The following is an 18059-nucleotide window of genomic DNA, read 5'->3' as shown; positions in this document are numbered from 1 at the left end:
CAGAGAAATCTGAAGAAAGACCTGAAAGAAAACGAGCAACCATGGTTTGTTCTTGATGATCCTTTTGCTTCGAGCAACAAAGAGGCCTGTGAGCATTAAGTCTTTCAAACGCAGCTTTGACAGAGGCATAGTACTGGGCCAAGGTCTGATCTCCCTGTTGCAAGTTATATATTTCCTGTTCAACTTGCAGGATACGACTCACATTCGTTTCTTGTGAGTATGTATCACGAAGATTGTCCCACATTAGTTTGGTTGTATTATAGTAGATCAATCCATCTGCAATATGGGGTTCGACACTATTCATGATCCATGACATAACTATATCATTATCTTCATCCCAAGTGACATATTTTCCCAATTTCTCAGTGGGTTCGCCTTCCAACAAAATATGTTTTCGACGATGTCCAGATACCGACATCATAAAAGTTCGGGACCACCTGGCATAGTTGGTTTCATTCAACCTTACGGAAGAGCCATATGAGAAGGGGTTGGCAAAAGCCTTATACTCCCCAATATGTTCCAGTTTGGAATCACATTTCGAAGTTTCAGCCATACTAAAAAAAAAATCAGAATACCTCACTTGAACAACTTGTGTTCAAGAGAATTTTTTTTTATTCAACTCAGCAGGAAACCATACCTGCTGTTTCCACAACAAACAGTAGCCCACACATGAAATAAAATTCAGCCCAGCAGGAAATCACGCCTGCTATTTTCCACGACAGAAGAGTAACTTAAGCTACCATGTTTCTTTAAAAAAAAACTCGACACAGCAGGGAGTCACAAAAAAAAAACCACATTCTAAAATAAACGAACCCACAAAAAACCACTAAATTTCAGTTGCTGTTGATACCACAGAAATCACGAACATTGCTGCACCCAAACACATCACAATAAATGATAGACTGCAGTTGCAAAACAACATATTCACTACACCTGCTGTTCTCCAACATATAAGGCACGACATCCAGTAAGTATCATAAGCAATCAGCACAGAAAAGAAAGTTGCATTCACGGCAGAATTCTGATAACACGCAATCAGCACAGGCGAGAACTCAGCAATCACGGCAACACAGGAAAAATTTTCTGCTGCTCCCAAACAGCAGGAACACACCTCGACAAAAACTCAGCAATCACGGCAACACAGAATTTTTTTTTTGTAACCGCAGGAACACACCTCGACAAGAACTCAGCAATCACGGCAACACAGAAAAAAAATTTCTGTTACTCCCAACCATCAGGAATACCCCTTGACAACTCATGAACAAAAAAGAATCACGTCATAGTAGAAACAAGTCTCGGCAACACTAGGTCGCAGTAGATCTTCTCCTTAGATCTGACGACAGATCTGGGTAACATCCCAGATCTGTGATCAGATCTTCCCAGTCAACCACCACCGAACCTGATTTTAAGAAGTCGTAGGGTTGTTGCTCCTCGTTGATGAAAATCAGTCCCTGTTGATCACGCTCCCAAGATCGAGGGCTCTGATACCATGTAGAATGAGATGGGGGTGTACAACCACATGTGAGTGTAGAGAGAGAGAGAGAGAGAGAGAGAGAGAGAGAGAGAGAGAGAGAGAGAGAGAGAGAGAGAGAGAGAGAGACGGCTGCACAATAGAACTCGTTTATTAAGATTAGGGCTTCTCTCTATATTAAATAGAGAGAGGCAAAACAGAAAAATTACATCTAAGTCCTTATGAAAATAATATTTCAGAAAACCTCTAATATAGGAGAACTTAACCAAAAAACCACCTATTCAACACTTCCTAGACCCTGACTAGTCCTTTTATGGGTCTTCCGCCTTGGCTCGGACTAATGCTTTTGGCGACTAAGTTTGTTGGAAGGACCCGGTCTGTTGTTTTCTGCTTATTATACCAAAATGCCTTTGTCAGCTAGCATATTTGAATTATGTCATATTTCCCATGGATTTCAAATTAACCAGATGATGTTGATACATATTCTTTTAAGTTTTATTGTTGCTAATGGGAGTTATTTTTTAATTCTGGTCGTTTTAATTTTATTGTTATCTTTTGGCAGTGGTTAACATGCTTTCCGTGTATTCTAGGAATTGGAGGCAGAGGTTGCGCAACTGGAAACGCAAAGGGACAAGCTCGAGGCTGAATTGAAGAGGGTATGTCTACATGTTCCATAGAGCTAGCTACACATTTTACTTCATCTCATGCATTAATGATTAATAAGGTTTCTTATTGCACATACTAGTTGCCCCTTGAATTTTATTATCATCATCTGGACATATTTTATGTTGGCATGATTACTTGATTGTCAGATTTTCTGATGCCATTTTTTATGTTGAATTGCATTTATTGATATTCAATCATTTCTGTGTTTGATAGATTTGTATTGTTTAGTTATTTTAAACTAATGTTTTCTTTGTGTATTCAGTGTCTTCACAGTATTTCCTGATGATTCGATATTCTACATTGATGCTTTCATGTTCTTTATTCATGAATGAATTTTGATAACATTTATTGCTATCAAGAATAAATTGTGGCCTATATGCAAAAGTTTTCTTTTAGACATGATGCTGCTCTGTTGTTCAAAGGAAATGATTAAGCTTTAGTACCACTTGGACATGCTTTTTGTGCTTATAACAGGAACTGGTGACCCTCTTTATTTAATCAGTTGATTGCGATGGACTATCGTCATTGCACGAATGAAGACGAAGGAAGACCAAGAGTAGAAGAAAACAACAATTACCTTACTTGCTTTCTTTGGTTGCTCGGTCGCTTTGTTCCCTAACTCTATTGCTTGCTTGCTTTTGCTTGGTCTAGATAGAGAGTTTTGCTATAACCTGTAGCGACGTTGCCAACTAGGTTGTCTGTTACAGACATTGAGAAGTGACAAAAGTCAGTGTTGATTGCAAACGAGGGTAATAACTGATGGCAGATGCTTTTATGGAGAAAATGTTAGGCCTCCTTTAGACATCATGTGATCCAGGTGGGTAATATGGCTGGCATTGAAAGGGCAGTTGTGGCATCTATATCTGTTTCTTGAGTGTAGCGAGTCCGTGGAGAGTGGGGCTAAATTGGATAATAAGGCCTAAGAGATCTTTAGATCCCACTTGTGGACAGTTTTAATAAGTTCAGCTGGCTTCCTGAGCGACAGATTATATGCTAGAGGATTGTTTATATCTTGTCAACCAATGAAGTGACCCTATGGAGGCGTTTAATAATTAAGTCAGAATCTGTGCTTGAATTGGGTTGATAAAATGCACTAGCCAGCCATTATAAATTGTGATCTAGTAATGTAAAGAGAGCATTTGCCTTTTGTAAAGTGGGTCAACTGGGCTACTTTTGAGAGGGGGCATTCTATGTAACTTTAAAGCCTTGTGGATGCTTTCCTTAAAAATGTTGTGGCAGGACCTTTTCATTCAGTGCGTGTTACATAGGTATGGTGCAGGTATGGGTATGGGTACGAAAATCCATGATTTTTTAAATTGTTCGGTATTAAAGTAGTTGGGAGTTCCCAATGACTATGTACAAAAGTCCGTAGTGCCCTTGGTCTTTAGTGAAAAGACCAAAACAATAAAAATAAAAAGCAAAAATTGGTCCCTAGAGGACATAACCTATTACAAGAGAAAAAGACCAAAATGCCCCTAGAGAGCATTACCTATTACAATACCAAAAAAGTATATTATATATACATATAGATGTTTATATATACTTATATACATAAGACAAAAATACATACACAAATAATATATATATATATATATATATATATATATATATTTTAACAGTTACTACATATATGTGTGTGTGTATTGCTATGGCCGAATGCATATGCGGACGATCTAGCTTTTTTTTTTTGTCTTTCCTTCTAAAATCTAACCATGTAAATGTGACCTCACCTACATGTTCCGTTTATTGGGGATCAATGTCCTGATGGATTCTGACATGTCTGCAAGGTTTTCTGAGGCAAAAATCAATAATGCATCAAAATTTTATGACTTAAAATTTGTCTTCCTTCATCAAAAGGACTTGATTCAATGGTTGATTTCTAGCAAATCAACCATGCTGAACACATCTACTGAATCAGATTGAGCCGTAAAGACTCACAACTACGAGATCCGAAGTTGATTGCACATGCAATTGACCATAGCAAATATATTAGTGACAATGTCATGGGTCTGGATCCTACCTATAGACTTTAAATAAAAGAAGGGAAGGCAAATGCTATTTTGAGTAAAAGAGGGATGGCAGGTGATATTTTAAATAAAAGAAAAGAATGGGAAGGGTGGTAATTTTGAGTAAAAGGAAAAAAACAGAAAGTGGGGGCAAAACCCTATTTTGAAGAAGAAGAAAGTGGAGGAGGAAATTGAGCATATCTCTCTCTCTTATACACACATTGCCTGTCTACTGGGCGAGGTGTTGTCAGGGTCGGGTCCCCCATTTGATCAAGAAAACATAAAAAAAAGGGTGACCCTAGGACAACCTTTGTTGACCTATGTCAACACAAGTCCTTCTCATGCTTGGTGATGTATTATGTATCTTGTAGTTGACAACTTTTAGTTTTGAGCTTGGCAATTTGTGGATGAATGCAATGCATGTAGTTTCAAGTTGAACTTTATCTCATGGCCTTGGTGATTGCTTGTAACGATCCCAACTGACCCTCGTAAAAATAGTGTAATTTTTTTTAAACAATTGCAGAAACTCACCCAGGGATCCGAGGCATTACAGTTTTAATATACCAAACCACAAACCACACAGTGCATTGAATCAACTAAAGAAATAAATCAAACTTTATTAATTTAATCAAATTGTCAAAATAGTCTAAGACATAAAATCATCTACATCACAACCAAGTCATCCTGTTAGAAACCAAAAACCAGTCACACAGCTTGTCCCCAGCCAGCTAGTCAGGACATCACTGAGCATCCGTGCCTATAAAACAGTTTTAAGAAAACAGGTAAGAACCGAAGTCCTTGTACGAATTCCTCTAAAAATCTAAACAGTAAAGAAAATAAATTCATGCATAAATTTTAGAGGAATATCACGATCAATAACTTACCATAACTACTTTATCATTCAAGCATTTAACCAAATATCATGTAGAAACAAATATCATGCGAAACCACATAAGCATGAATGCATGAACTAATGTTAAACAAGATAGAGTTGTAACGCCCCGAAATTTTAACCCAAAATTTGAGGATTTTTTTTTTATAACAGCAAAAACAAGTAATATTATAGGGTTAAACATTCCGGAACATTACAGTGGAGAGCAAGCCAACACATTTATTTCATTTCATTATCAATGAATAATAACATTAGAGTTTTAATGACATGTTCTAAAAATGAACTCAAGCTATCCCGCAAACAATAAATCCAAAATCTCGATCGAAGCCTCATCCCGCAGTCGCTCATAAACTCTATTCTTCACCTGAAAAATGATAGATTTATAGGAATTAGACTACAACTGTCTAAGTAGGAATTATTGTAAATTTTCTTGTAGGTATATCATGTGCCAAGTAGGTGATGTGGGTGCCGTGTGTGATTTTCAACATATACAAGAATAAATAAAGATCTATGTTATGACAGTCAATAATTTATCAGAAGCTAACAGGCAGATAACATCATTCGCATCATTTGAATATCTCATAACCACATATTTCATTAAATGCTAAAAGTAAACGACCACATTTCACAAGTAATTGTTTATGGGTGCAATTGTAAATCTGTCACTGCCTACTCAGATGTGATACCTAAGATGATCTAATGCAAATGTTTATATTTAATTATCCTGTGAGTACACGCGGGCCGAATCACCCGTAACGGAAGAGAACATTCAGGGGTTTATTATTCATGGATGTTTTATTAACCCGAACATTCTAACCGAAATTGTAAATCCTAAGGGAGCGGCCAGTGACCGAGAGAAACTCACAAAGGCCAAAACCAAAACATGATGCATCCCTAACTTCTGTAGAAGAACAAATAACTACCACCTAGGACACATTGGTAGTCCAGATCCCCCCCCCCCAACTCCGAGGACTGGGGACCAACGAGTCACTTTAGTTCGAAACAGTTAAACACATGTCCCCGTTGTTTTGTACCACCTACCATCTCCAAGGTAAGCCCGAATCTGAGTGAGTTGTCTTTTCTTTTAATTATTTTTCTGAAGTACAAGGGCATTTCCCCAACTACCTCCTACTACTATAGTAGTAAGTTCCCAACCTTAGTCATTTTACCAAGTTTCACGTACATCCCAATTTTTCTTTTCATATTGATTGCACAAACCCACTCAGAGTGCTCTGGTACCTTTAAACCAGTTAAGCCACAAAATTTAGATTTAAGTTTATCATCAGTGTTATGGTTATTACCCAGAGTTCTTCGATACCTTTAAACCGTCAGGCACCAATGCCCCAGTACCTTTAAACCAGTCGGACCCACAAAATTTAAGATTAAGTTTTTCAACAGTTTTATTACCATAACACACAAGTTAACAGCTCAAGACAAAGTGACTTACACTAGCTGCTCCTACCAGGCAAGCTAAGCCCCCAATGATTTATCACATGTAAACCCAACGAAGATCACAGGGTTTAAGCATGCATTTAACATTGATTAACCAAATTACATGTACAAAATTCAGACATGATCGGTATTCGGATTTAAGCATGCATCTACATTTATCAATCAGTTAACAAAATGGCAGATTATCGGTTTCTGTGCAGAACATAAAATTGAAACACAGACTCGGCGTTGAATGAAGTTCTAACACAATCAATTCAGAAACAATGGAATCAAAGGCGTAGTTCAGATGTCTCAGTTAAAGATAATGTCCTTGTTAACACAGTCACACACCAGAAATAAGCAATATAGACATATGCAGATTCAGAACGGATTGAAATTTCACAACCATGAGTAAGACTAAAACACGTTTCGTTGAATACATTCCACCCTTTGATATCAAGTAAGACAGTGAATAAAAACGAACATTTCCATGCTGCATTAAGATGGAAAATCAGTATTTAGTCACACAATTGAAAGTAATAAAATGCAGACATCTATGCCTGAGGTTCAGTATAGTATAGCATGAACACCGAATATGAATTCACCATGTGTAGATTGATATCACGTTTAACAGGCCATACTAGATATTCCAAATAAAAGCAAATACCCTACCCACACCTATGTTCTTGTCTAGGCTGTTTTACATGTCTTAACTACATGTTCAGAATGAAAGTGAAATACACTACACACACCTATGCACAGACTTATTTCACACGCCTTAACTGCATATTCAACTTTTATGTACTACTGTACTATATACATATAAGGTTTCCATCTTTTGTCAACAACAACAACAATCTCAAAAGAAGACTCAGGCTGACAATTCAAACCACCATTGGTGCATGTAAGGCTCAAATAACAATTTTTTTCTTTTTTTCTCTTTTTTTCTTCAAGCCACTTACAGACTGAGGGTATAAAACTTCTACACACACATACATATATAAATATATCATGTTTATTCCGCTGTGTAACTTTATAACAGTCATGACAGGTTCCCTATCCGCTTGATGTGACTCAGCTCTGTCATGGTAGTGCCTTAAGGATTCAAATCTGAACGACTGTCTTAGCATAGACAGAAAATTATGTGGAATCAGCAGCACTATCCACTAAATTGAATGATCTACAAAATCTATTCTTTTCTCAAAGAAGAACTTTCTATACAGGGGGTCGTTCATCCATGCACCAGCCTCAAAGGGACATTACTTGAGATGAACATACAATAGTTACAAGCATGTTTTATTTGCACATCACGGCACGAGAATGGGTTCATTTCAAAATTTTACGGACAATCAGTTATATGTTACTGCTTCAGTAGATACATACTGTTGAAGTGACCAACTGAGCGTGCCAAGTTAGTTTGGTGTAAGTGGTCATACATCCTGGCAAAATTTCCTAATTAAACAATTACATTCCAATAGGCTAGTAATGCTAACAACCAGAAATTAAATAATGTTGTGTAGAAGAATCAATAGACAACAATTCATTCAGTCACATAATATAAAAAGAAAAGAACTTAATATGTCAACAGTCAATAACAAAGTACGGAAGGGTGAGCAATATGCATAATTGAAACGATACCTCACCGAGGTTTTCCATTCTGGATCCAATAGAGATATAGATAACAGAAAGAAGAGAAAATAAAATGACCATTAATAACCGACTCAGACTCTAACCCTTCAGTCTGACCATAACCCCAAAAAAAATCGGAACCTCCGTCTATCGAGGATCCAAAAGCAACCTATGTGCAACACCTAACCTGCTTGAAATAGAACACACTAATATATATATATATAACAAAGACACGGTAAGATACTACTACTCACTATGCCTTTCGTTTTGGATTTCACAGCAACTGAAATCCCCAAATCTACCGATTTGGGGTTTACGACAGATCCCCTACAGGCTTGCAACCTAATAAAGTTGCAAAAACATATCAACCCAACACACCATGCTCGATTCACAGAATACCCAAAGGAAAAACATAGGAAATCCTACCTCTGTCCCGGAGTTCGGTGGTTGCTGCCACGAGTTGGAGGGTCTGCCGACCACCGATCCACCATCATCGTCCCCTCACGTCACGCGCGCGAGAGAGAGAAGTGACGGGAGGAAGAGAGCGTGTGGGAGGAAGAGAGTGAGAGAGTCTTCGTGAGAGGAAAGGGAATGGGGGTCTTAAGGGAAGCGTGAGGGTCGGTTAGGGAGAGAATCGTGGAGGAGATCGTGGGGGAGAGAGAGAAGGGGTTGATTACCCACATTTTTTTTCCAGCGGTTGTGTGAAAACACGCAACCCCTCTCTCATTTAACTCAAAAGCAAACCCTTTTTAGGGTTTGCATAATCCTCTCTTTTAACCTTAAGTTTTTTTTTTTTTTTTTCATGACTTGGTTTTAACGCACCGACGGGTGCGAGTTTGGTTCGACTGAACTCGAACCCGTGACCCGCCAGAGTTGGGTCCATGTCCTGGGCTTATCCGGATCCATCCGAGGATCCGGTCCCACATCTAAATATTTAACTTATTAAATATTGAATATAACACAAATTAAAATTTTTGTGGATCCAATTACATTATTATAAATTTCTACTAACTTACTATGGATCCGGGGTCCATTGTGCTTCATACACTCCTTAAATAAATCCGGATCCAAGGATCCAAAGTTTTCATCGTACCATGACTTGGAACCATGGCTTTAAATTTAATATTTACGAGTCCAAGCCAACTATTATGGACTCCAAGCAACGAATCTCAGATCCAATTAGAAATTCTAATTGGACCCAAACCAGTTTAAATCTCCGATGTCTAGGATTTTGCGGATCCAAAACCAGAAATCCGATCCCCTTGACTGAAAGTTGATTATTAAATATTCAAATTAAGGTTCGTGATCCGATATCCGAATACAAATAACACATACAATAATAAAAATATCCTTGTACCAGTTCAAGGACATAAATTTCAAGTTTATTTATCGGATAAAATTCACGGGTATTACAAGAGTCCTATGTAGAAGCAACAAGAAAGGAAGAGTGGCAAAGAGCTATGGTTGATGGAATGAATGCACGTGAAAGGATGCAAACATGAGAATTAGTAAAACCTCCACCAAAGAAAAATATTATTGACAGCAAATGGGTATACAAGGTAAAGACAAAGGCAGATGAATCTGTGGAGAGGTATAAAGCCTGGTTAGTAGTTAAGGGATACATTCAAAGATTTGGAATTGATTTTGCCGAGATATTTTCTCTTGTGGCTCATATGACCACAATTCGTACACTACTAGTAGTGGCTGCCATACAACAATCGAATCTTTGACAGTTAGATGTCAAGAATGCATTCTTTAATGGAGATTTGTAAGAGGAAGTGTATATGAACTACCACAAGGATATTCAGATTCAGAAGTTAGAGTTTGTAGACTTCGCAAAGCACTATATGGACTCAAACAAGTACCTTGAGCTTGGTTTGAGAAGTTCAGTTGAACAGTGAGATCACTTGGTTTTGAGCAGAGTCATTATGATCCTGCTTTGTTTGTGTCTTCTTTTGCTCTTGGAAAATGTATATTGCTTCTTTATGTAGATTGTATGATTCTTACTGGAGATAACATAAAGTAGACTGAAGAGACAAAAAAGAAACTAGCCAATATGGTCGAGATGAAATATTTGGGGCATTTGAAGTATTTTCTTGGGCTTGATATAGCCTACTCTCCAAGGGGACTATTGTAACGCCCCCAAAATTTTAACCTTACTTATAGTTCAAATATTGAAATTTCGAGACCATTTTTTTTATAAGTATAAGTAAATCAGATCTTATAATGCGAAAACGATTTTTAAAAATGGTTAAGACTTTGAGCGCAGTTACACTAAAGATAACAATCAAATCAAAATGTACCAGATATACACATTTCAAACCACGTACAATATAAGACTGAAATATGAAGAGTTTTAATTTCATTTCAAATCAGAGTATGAAAACAATACTTCAGTCTCTACGTGATCAAGTACTTAAAATGAAAAGATCATGAATACCAAGATCGCAAGGTAAGAGTGGACCCTCGAGGATGCAGCTCGACCAGCCCTTCGCTCCAACTACTCATCATACTTTACCTGCATTACCTGTTCCCCATAAAACGGGGTCAGACTCGCTAAAGTCTGGTAAAGCAACCCAAACTCAAACTTAAAGAAAACATATCAAGCATTTAAAGGTAAAGATATATTATTCATCCATCGTCAAGTGATAGACAAGGGAACGTCCTATAAGTCATTCATTTCAAGCATTCGAACATAAAGCATTTAAAAATATTTCATCACTTAATATTCTATTCAACCTTAACTCACGTAGTAAAGCATAATCTATATGCATTCAAGTCATACAAGTCATCGCATATATATATATATATATATATATATATATATATATATGCATCTAAGACATTCAGATCATTGCATTATTTTCATATGCATTCATAATTCTTATAAACAATAAGTCAAATCACATTTGACCATTCCAACGTGAAACACACGCACATACCTTATAAGTAATTTAGTTAGATATTCATGATACACATCAATCATGATACGTAGGTGTGATATATTTACTCAGACAATCATAATGCAATAATTTGAAATGAAACTATGTAGGCGTGATGTATCATTCACCTAATAAGTCAAAACTAGTCATTTGTAGGCGTGATGTGTCATTCACTTATACGCTAATATAAGCGTCACAATCATAACCTCATATCAAGATCTAAAATCAATAAGGATCTGATTATCATATCTGAGTTCAATATATAATCATGCTATAATAGAAAAGCCAAATCTATAGATTCATAACTGGCTATCTCAATCAACTCAGAAGATCATCACAATTCATCATTACATTTCATTTATTCATAATAAAGATTTACAAAATCCACGCCGGATTACCTGGTTTGAGAAATATATAACTTTACAAGGAGTTACTGCCCTAGACGAATGGTCTGTCTGGTCTTGGACAATGCACTTCCTCACAAGAATATACCGCCTTCGCGGGCTACCCGCTCTTGAAAAATGCAATTTCTCACGGAGACTTACCGTTCTAGCCGGATTACCTCATCTGGTCATGCACACCCTCACAGAGAATCCTTTGGGAACAGTTCCTCAATGGGTACCATATCTAGTAAAAATTATTGTAATACATGCATCAATACAATTGACCACTCTCAGGGTCGATAGCCATCAACACGGGCATAAGCATGTATACAATCAAAGCATCACATCATGCATCACTTCATATGACATTAAAATTATAAAATCACACATTTATCCAATAAGGCTTCATGAACCAAAGTTCACTATTGAACTTAAACATTTATCGCATGCATTCATAATTTCATTTCACGTGGCATTTAAATCATATCATATATAAGCATATCATCCTACGCATCATATCATCGCCACAAAGAACATTGTACTTCATAAATTGAACCTCGAAGCATGCGTAAACAAAACATGAGTTCTATGCATGCATACGTGAACATGCACATTTCATAATACGAAGCAACTAAACCTCTACATAACTCCTACGTAGTTCGAGATTTACACACACGATAAAAGTCATGCATTTTTCAACACATGAATCGATATATCACCTTAGATATAATTGTGTAAGGGTTGGTCAAAATCTCATTGACCATCCTACCGTACATCATACATATATATTTCTCAAGCAAATAAGACATACAAGTTCAAAACAATTTATAACATTCGCATGCATTCTTCTATACAAGAATAAATGAGTCAATCATATGACAAGACAATATATATAACATTTATAGTATACATCGAACACGACTTATACATATCCATAGTAGTTATATGTGTACCATGTATCAAATTCATATAAACACACAAAGCAACATAATATGCGCAAACCAAAGTATGATGACACACATTGCATACATATTATACATTCATAAGTGCATAGGCATTCAAATCCACAGACAAGTGTACTTGCAGCAAACACACTCCATATTCTGCTAACTATAATCATAACAAGCATGATCTCCGAACTACAATTACAAGAGTCCTAGATATCCACAACTAAGTGAAGTGTGTGAGCATAACTTGTATTTGTAATTCATTTAGATATTCAGTGCAACATCGTGCTTACACAATTAATGCCTAAACATGCTCTTTATAAGTTCAGTTAAGGTATCTTACCTTAATAATGTGAAGAACAATGAATCGAAACTCAAAAGACCGAGGAGTTTTGAAGTCTGCAAAGACTGCTACCCAAGCAATACAACGAACCCTTTGTGTGCGATCGCAAATGCCAAGAACTCAAAAAATGCCAATTATAACAAGATTAGCCAAAAATAGCAAATTACCATATAAATCATTACCAAGAGCCAAATAACACACAAATACACTCCAATAATTTACAAACTCTATCAAAAATATATATTTAAATATATATATATATATATATATATATATATATAAATAGTAATTTATAGCCCAAAATAACACGCGCGTCCGCTATTCAACCGCCCCGCAAAAACAATAGAAAAAAAGATATCTCTTCCCCATTGCCCCATCACCCAATATTTCCAAAATATGACATCACCCAAGGAAGACACCCACACACATACACCTGGTTCCTCACACATGCAATGCTAGATTCCACTGAGATCTTCCCAGAATATCCCATTTTTCCCTCAATGATCCCACCCACCCGCCATGGCCAAAACCCCACTAACGATCCCAATTCACAACAAAACGATTTAGTAAAAACCATTGACTTGAATGAACAAATGAATATGTAATAAATAAATAAATGAAATTCAAAAGCTAGAAACATATTTCTAATTTTGAGATAAAAAAGATGAGTTTTTTATTTATTAATAATCCTTAATAATGATTGGTTTTACTACTGTACTTGTCCCAACATAAGTATGCTACAGATTTGGTTGTGAAAGCAAGATTAGTAGATGACTCAAAACACGTAAATTCCTCCATGGAGGCAAATTTGTGGATGAAGACAACTGATGGTGTTGAGCTAGAGAGTCCTGTAGTATACATGCAATTAGTTGGGAGCCTTATATATTTGACTATATCTAAATTAGATATAACTCATGCAGTTTATGTAGTCAGTCAATTTATGAGTGCCTCCAGATCAGTTCATGTGGCAATTGTACTTAGAATCATCAGGTATGTCAGAGATTCTATGCACTATAGTATGTTTTTCATATCTTCATCAAGCATAAAATTGAGAGCTTTTTGTGATACTGATTTTGGAGGTTCCACTAGAGATAGACTTTCCACTACAGGGTTTTGTGTTTTCCTTGAAAGCTCTTTGTTTTCGTGGAAGAGCAAGTAGTAGAGGGTTGCTTTGTCTACTGTAGAAGCAGAATACAAAGCTATGACTCAAGTTGTAGTTGAGATTATTTGGATACAATGGCTATTAAATGAATTAGGAATTTCATATGAAAAGAAAACTCAGTTATATTGTGACAACATGAGTGTTATTCATATTGTCAAGAATCCAGAGTTTCATGAGCACACAAAGCACATTGAAATAGACTGCCATTATACAAGAAGGGCATATGAAGATGAGATTATAGCTTTGGAGCATGTCAGCTCAAAGAATCAAATTGTAGATGTGTTTACGAAAAGTCTTTCTTTCTTGCACTTCAGTTCTTTCCTTTCCAAACTTGGAATGATTCTTTTACATCCTTCCAAGTTTGAAAGGGAGTATTGAAAGTCTATGTATCTATGTAATATAATGTTTTACATTTTTGTGTGATATCTCCTTATTAGGTCTTATTGTACATACCCTATTAAAAGGGGGTATTTTAGACTTTTTACATTTTCCCTTGTACACTTGAGGGGTCGAACCTTCTTATATGAGGACCCCCTCACACGATATTGTATTCTAAAGTGAACATTGTTTCTTCTCTCCATTTGAGCTCTTTGTAAACCCTATCTCCCTTCCCTCTCTACTCTCATAAACTTCAACATAGGTCAGGGAGCCCCATGCATAATGTCATTATCCAATAGAAGTTACAAGCAACTGTTAGCCTGGTCTTAGAATATATCTATGGGTAATGATGTTAGAAGCGACTATTAGCCATGGTTTTGAAATATATCCATGGGTTATGAAGCACTAATCAAACTCCCTTTGAGATATTATAATACTTTATGCTCTTCCATGCTACTCGGGCTTCTTTCTCTAGGAATCCTGAAGCAGGAAGCTTCCGTGAGAGTTCATTCTACTGGCATACAAAGGTCCTTTTAATGGGAGGCTTTATAGCCTAAAATATACATCAAACCATTTTATGGTTTTAATTAAGAAAAATAAGCCTTGAATGTAACGACCCCAACTAATACCCTTTGAAAAATGCAATTTTTTTTTCATTTGCAGTGCGGAAAACTTCCCAGAGACCCGGGGTCCTCACAGTTCCAATTCCAACTGGATAGCTAAACACCACAAAGGCACTTACAATTATCACCCACCATAATCAAACCAGACCTCTTTATGAATTTCAGAGACAATGTTTTACTCAAATGAAAATAAAGCCACAACTGACTAAGCAAGAAAACTGAAGAGAACAGTAAAACTAAAAGATAAAAGAAAGAGTCACTCTGTCTAATGCTGAAGCTGTCAAGAACCAAGTGTGACTCTCGTACCCTCCCAGTAGCTAGTCAAACCTCACTGATCCCTGGCTTCTGTGAAAAAACAAACTAGAAATTCTTAGCACAACTACTTCTAAAGAAATCAGGTGAGACAAAGAACATGGATAAGATTTCATGTAATAATTTGAGTGAGTGTAGATATAACAATTTACATTGTTTAAGAAATCACACATGCAACATGTTTCGTATCCTCATCAGGAAGGAACAGTAAAACAGTAGCATATAGCAAGAACTAAGTAACCAAGTCTTTCAACATGCATTTAGGAAGTAAATAACATACACCCACCATCATATCGTGATTTAGAGAACAATTCAAATATGCATGATCTAGTGCATAACAGGAAAATGCATGATTTCTTTTCAATGCATGAATCCTTTTATTATCTTACCTTTAAGTTCCCTTTTTCCTTTCCATATGCATACCCTATTAAATGCATACAACTTTATGTTTCTCTTTTTAATTATCATTGCTCGCGGATATACCAAACGGGTTCCAACTTAGCCCTCGACCGAATCACCTTCGGAACATTAGACCGCCACATCTAATGTCGGGGACACAAGGGACACCCCACGCCTATATGTGTCAGTTCCTTGGTACCAAAACAATCACAGTTATGACAAACAACCACCCCTAGATAAAGTGACAAACTCTTCCTAAAACCGTGGCCAGGAGAAGGAACATCAATATCGGGTTCAGAGGACCAAATTTAAGCATACAGAGTTGTTGTATCCTCACAGTCTCCCCAAAGACCGGATCTCTAAGATCTCCATTCTTTAGATGGAAGATCCCAAAACATATATTACACTGTTCTTATTTATTATATTTTTATTAAAGTCAATTCTTTAAGTTCGCAACACCATATGCAAAAGTAAAGTGAAAACCCGCATCCTCCCTTGCGGGGACCCTTACGGGACTTAAGCTCGTGAAGACAACTAGAACATTGTAGTAGTGTGCCATACCAACTCGTGTGGTTTAAGTGATGCAAATCAAAATATATATATGAATAGAAATCAAACCCACGACTCTCTAGGTCGGTGATGGTCCATTTAGGCCATCGATGCATCACATAACCAAAACCAAAGTAGTGTTTTATTAATAACACTAGGCCAAAGTGCCAAATGCATGTGCACTCATGCAAAAATAAACCCAATCATAAGCATATCATTTCTCAATCATATGCATCCTTATTATGTGTGTTACCTCCATCACATGCGTGTATTCACCAATGTATATCTCCTTTGAGTGTGTGTGTGGGCACATAAATTACACATACTCATCAAGCATACGTGCTCACAAAAATATCAATAACCAACACATGATCGCATTAATGATTGCATAATCAGGACGATGCAATACCAAGATAACATTTTGCATCTCCACCTGTCAAAAGTGTAAGTTTCTGCATATGCTAGAGAAGTTGGTCGGGCTTATCAATCCCGGACCTAACATCCTCCTAGCTGAAATATCCAACTCAGTCCAGCCGACTAAGCCTGTCAACCAACCCAACTATATACATATGCTGCAGAAACAGAACTGAAAAATCTCAGGCATAAGCAATATTTCCACCTATTTCACATGAATGGAATTAGTATGATGGACAACACTAATCATGGCAAACGTAGTTAGCTTAATGCACGTGTATCAACACACATTCCAACTGTCTATCTCACGATTTCAGTGTCAAAACAGCCCCCCCCCCCCACACACACACACACACACATGCAGTTTTATAACAGGAGTATTATTTTCTGTTCAGCACTGAAACAACCCTCGGAAGGTGGGTACCTAACAAGTATTTTCCCAGTCAAAATTTCAGTTGGGAACTATTCAGATTTCCCTTTTTCTTAATTCTGAATAGAAGGGTCGATTCTTTCTGATTTAACTAGGCCATAAACTATACCCCGCATGAATCTTAAACAAAGCACCATGCCCAAATTTTTATGCAGCAACTTAATCTAAGCAGAACTAAGCCTTCAACCAAAAAAAAAAATAAAATCAGCCCCTGTGGATTCAACATACACAGCGTACCTATTTTCCCTTTTTTTTTTAAAAAAGAGAACAATAAAAATAGATGCATCGGTAAGCAATCGGGTCATCTAGTTCCTTTGCAGCATGCAGAGATACAACACAACATAGATAGGTCTTTCCATGGACTCTGCTATGACCAAGCAACAACCCTCAGTTTGAATCTTCCAATATATGTACCGAGAAGCAAAACACTCGGTCAAAAAGATGTAACTGAGAAACACCATCGGAATTGGGAAACATCACAGGAAAAAGAAATCCTAGGAACCTAAACTTGAAAACCATGAATGAAGTTGGAGTCTACATTATCAACCTGTAACACCATCAGAATGGGTTTAGAGAAAGAGCTGGAAGCAAGGTTTTACCTCAGGAAACGATGATATAAATTCTGTTTGATGTGATAAAATAACACAAATTTTGAAGCAATAAGATGGAGGTGATGAAATCATAAACCCGACAACCACCACCCTCAACAAAACCAAACCAACCACTTTGCGCCCTTGCTGCGAATCTAATTCAAGAACATGAATCCACTCCAAGAACGTGAATCCAATCCAAGAACATGTATCCAATCCAAGAAACACGTTGCCCAGGTTGAAACAATGGAAGAAGGTTACACAAAAACTGAGATTCTTAACCAAGAAGAAAATCAGTTTGTTTAGGCTCATCGATATACATAAATCTTTTTCTTAAAAAAAAAGAGGAAAGGCAGGCGAACAAGCAAGAGAAATTGGTCCATGGGGGAACGATCCATGGTTCGCCCCCATGGTTCTTGAAGGAAAACAGCCATCTAGAGGGTTTCCATGGATTCTCATCTCGAACCAATACATGGAATCGAACCCATATTC

The 18059-nt window shown here is 36.9% G+C and overlaps 1 protein-coding gene across 1 annotated transcript in view; it reads left to right on the top strand.

Moving 5' to 3' along the window:
- LOC149823439 (uncharacterized) overlaps window positions 1-18059 on the top strand; it is a 148184-nt gene that overhangs the window by 101906 nt on the left and 28219 nt on the right. The window contains exon 11 of the mRNA XM_090018838.1: window positions 2062-2127. Within this exon, the coding sequence (XP_089874964.1) occupies window positions 2062-2127 (66 nt within the window). The remainder of the gene's footprint in view (window positions 1-2061; window positions 2128-18059) is intronic.

This window comes from Nuphar pumila, chromosome 10 (assembly GCF_984573655.1).
Source record: "Nuphar pumila chromosome 10, dmNupPumi1.hap1.1, whole genome shotgun sequence".
Taxonomy (NCBI): domain Eukaryota; kingdom Viridiplantae; phylum Streptophyta; class Magnoliopsida; order Nymphaeales; family Nymphaeaceae; genus Nuphar; species Nuphar pumila.
Note: the sequence above shows the minus strand (reverse complement) of the source record. Positions and strands in the feature narration are given on the sequence as shown.